The sequence below is a fragment of the Gnatocerus cornutus genome, chromosome 10 (assembly GCF_029298725.1).
Source record: "Gnatocerus cornutus isolate USDA-ARS CGAHR chromosome 10, icGnaCorn1.1, whole genome shotgun sequence".
Classification (NCBI taxonomy): Eukaryota; Metazoa; Arthropoda; class Insecta; order Coleoptera; family Tenebrionidae; genus Gnatocerus; species Gnatocerus cornutus.
Genome location: NC_142242.1, coordinates 9310131 through 9313095, shown reverse-complemented (window position 1 = coordinate 9313095; position 2965 = coordinate 9310131). Strand labels below are relative to the sequence as shown.

The window sequence follows — 2965 nt, the reverse complement described above, 5'->3', positions numbered from 1 at the left end:
GGCGAAGTTTGCACCCACGTTGCTGCTGTCTTATTTAATATCGACGAACAAGCCAGGAAACAAGAGGTGGTGACGAGGACGGAAACAAAAGCATACTGGATGCCTCCCACCAATAAGCCCACTGCACCAGAGTTGATAAGCAAAATAGATTTCAGAACTTCAAAGAGGAAAGTAACTGAAGATCTACCATTAACAAAAATCTCGAGAAAGGAATTGATTCCTTGTTTGAATGCAGATGAGAAAGAAGAGCTATTAAGGAATTTGTCTACAACAAGTGATAACACTGTTTCACATATAGTGACCCAAAATTTTGCGAAAGAATTTTATGAAGAGATGAAAAAACAAAAAAGAAATTTCGTCATGGGTCGCTATAAAAGCGAAAATGAAAATAAGACTTTGTAGGAACTACAAGAAATAGATAATGTTTCAAATATTGAACTTTTGTTAAATGATTACAATAATTATCTTTTTTAGGAGCTACGTTAGATCTGTCAATAACCTTAGATGATGCAAAGACCATAGAAGCTAAAACCAAAAAGCAAGCAAAATGCAAGCTTTGGTTTTTATTTCGGGCAGGGCGTATCACTGCATCAAAATTAAAGAGTTGCTGCAGAACTAAATTGGATAAGCCTTCAATTTCTTTGATTAAAGGAATTTGCTACCCAACCATGTACAGATTCAAAAGTAGAGCGTTAGAATATGGGTGTGTTCATGAAAAGGATGCATTCAAAGATTGCTATACTTTTCTTTCAAGAACGCACAGGAACTTGGAAATCCAACAACTTGGCTTTATTATAAATCCCAATTATCCCTATTTTAGAGCCACACCTGACGGCCTGGTGGCATGCGAATGTTGTGAAATGGCCTTGTTAGAAATAAAATGCCCTTTCTGTGAAGAACATCGGGTATACTGGATCAGATGAAACATACGAATTTTTATGTTGAGGTGAAGGAAAGAAAAGTGTATTTGAAACAAGACCATGCCTATTTCTACCAAATTCAAGTGCAGTTGGCAAATTGTGGTAGGAAAAAATGTTACCTTTGCAAATGGTCGGAAAAAGATTTTATTGTAACAGAGGTGCTATTCGATGAAAACTTCTGAAAAAGAGAGAGCAAAGTTTCCAAAAACTTTTTTGATAAAGTAATTTTACCCGAAGTGTTAGGAAAGTATTTTACCAAAAGGCACGATGAACCCGAGACCCACGAAAACATTCAAGAAAATGAAGAGTGGGCTGGATTAAGTGATGAAGAGGAAGAAGCAGCGACAGTCGACAAGGAGTTGTATTGCTTGTGTCAACAAGAGTACGACAACCAAAGTGCAATGATTGCGTTCGATTCAGGACATTGTCGAATTAAGTGGTTCCACCTTCAATGTGTTGGTTTAACGCCTCAAGATTTAACAGGGCCAATTTGGATTTGCCCAGAGTGCCAACATTTAGCCAATGAGTAAACAAATAGTTTCATTTAATGTGTTTTATTTTAAAAGATAAAAAAAAATCTATTTTCACATTTGTTTCAATTAAAATCATTTTAGTAGAAAATCATCAAAACAAAAAAACAAACTAAATAAAATAAACAAACTGTCATAACAATCTATTTGGTAAAAACAAATATAAAAAAATTAATAGAAATCTTGAACATGAATAACGCTAGGAGATAAATTAACAAAAGCAGCACAGGTTGTAATTATTTTGTCAACATGAGCAAATTCATCGTCTCTTTTTTTTAACTGCATTATAGGAAACACCCGAAAATATTTTAAATTTTCCCTTCAATAGTCCTATTACTCTTTCCACATGGATTCGAACACTAGCTATTTTCCGAGTCATTTCGACATCAGGAGCATCAAGTTGATTTCGACCTTTTAAAAATGAGGGATACATAACTCTGGCACAATATATCCTAACAGAGTCATCAATTGCAAAAACCTCTGTCTGCAAGGACAAGATCACCTGGAGTTAGTTTTTCCAAAAATCCACAATGTTCCGTGATGTATTTGTCACTAGAACGTCCTCCATATGCTCTTGAAATGAATACTATAAGCCCTTGAGGTGAAATTCCAATTAAAAATTTCATTGTATGGTGATGCTTATAATTTGACCAAGTTTTCCCCGCCGCTTCTAAATTCGAGGGTTTTTCAATAAAAACCTCAAAGCAATCTACAATGACCGTGAACTGCTGGTTAAATGCTTGTTTGAACGGTGAAGGTACATTTAACTGCAAATCTTCTCTTGGTGGCCAGTATACAAAACTTTTTAATCTAAATTATAAAACTTCTATTGTTTGCTGGAAAATTCTACTAGCCGTTGTTCTGTGTATGTTAAAAATTTTCCCGAGGTAAGTAAACTGAAAATTTAGTCGTAGTTTAACCAACGTTAAAATTAACTGTTGGAATTTTGTCAATTTTGCTTGTTCTGGAAGATAGGCCTCTATAACATTCAAAATATTTCTTAAGTACTGAAATTGGGGGAAACCGGAAAAGTATAAAACATTTTCATCGTGACTTGCAAGGTATTCTTCGTCCCAAGAATAGCGTTTCAATTCAGTTTTTAGATTTTCAATTTCTTCATTGGCTTTTTCTAGTGCCATTTGCAATTCCTCATAACTTAACTGGTGATCTCCTCTGTCATCAGAACTATTTTCATAGTTTGTGGAAGAATTTTCAGTTTCAATTTTCTCAACCTATAATATTACATTAATTATGCAATGACATGAGTTACAAAAAAAAGATTCCCAAAAAATCTCAAAATAAATACCATTCTGGTAATAATTCTTTCTCCAACTACATTTTAAATATACTAACGCCATTCCATGCACAACATTTATATTCAAATTAGTTAAGCATTAGTAAATGTGCTATGTTAAAGTAGCAAGACAAGCAATGAAAGCAGGGTTAAATATTAATTTAGCATATTAGTTCAAGGTATGTTTCCTGATAAACAAACTTGGTATCTTGTAACTAATA

At 33.9% G+C, this 2965-nt stretch overlaps 1 protein-coding gene across 1 annotated transcript; it reads right to left on the bottom strand.

The window, feature by feature from the left end:
* Nucleotides 1-1621: 1621 nt before the first annotated feature.
* LOC148167657 (uncharacterized) lies at nt 1622-2759 on the bottom strand. Its single transcript, XM_088046930.1, has 5 exons — nt 2721-2759; nt 2275-2682; nt 1929-2217; nt 1788-1861; nt 1622-1729 (listed from the first exon to the last, which is right to left on the bottom strand). The coding sequence occupies exons 1-5, from the start codon at nt 2757-2759 to the stop codon at nt 1622-1624; spliced, it is 918 nt and encodes a 305-aa protein (XP_087903056.1).
* Between the last annotated feature and the right edge of the window lie 206 nt (nt 2760-2965).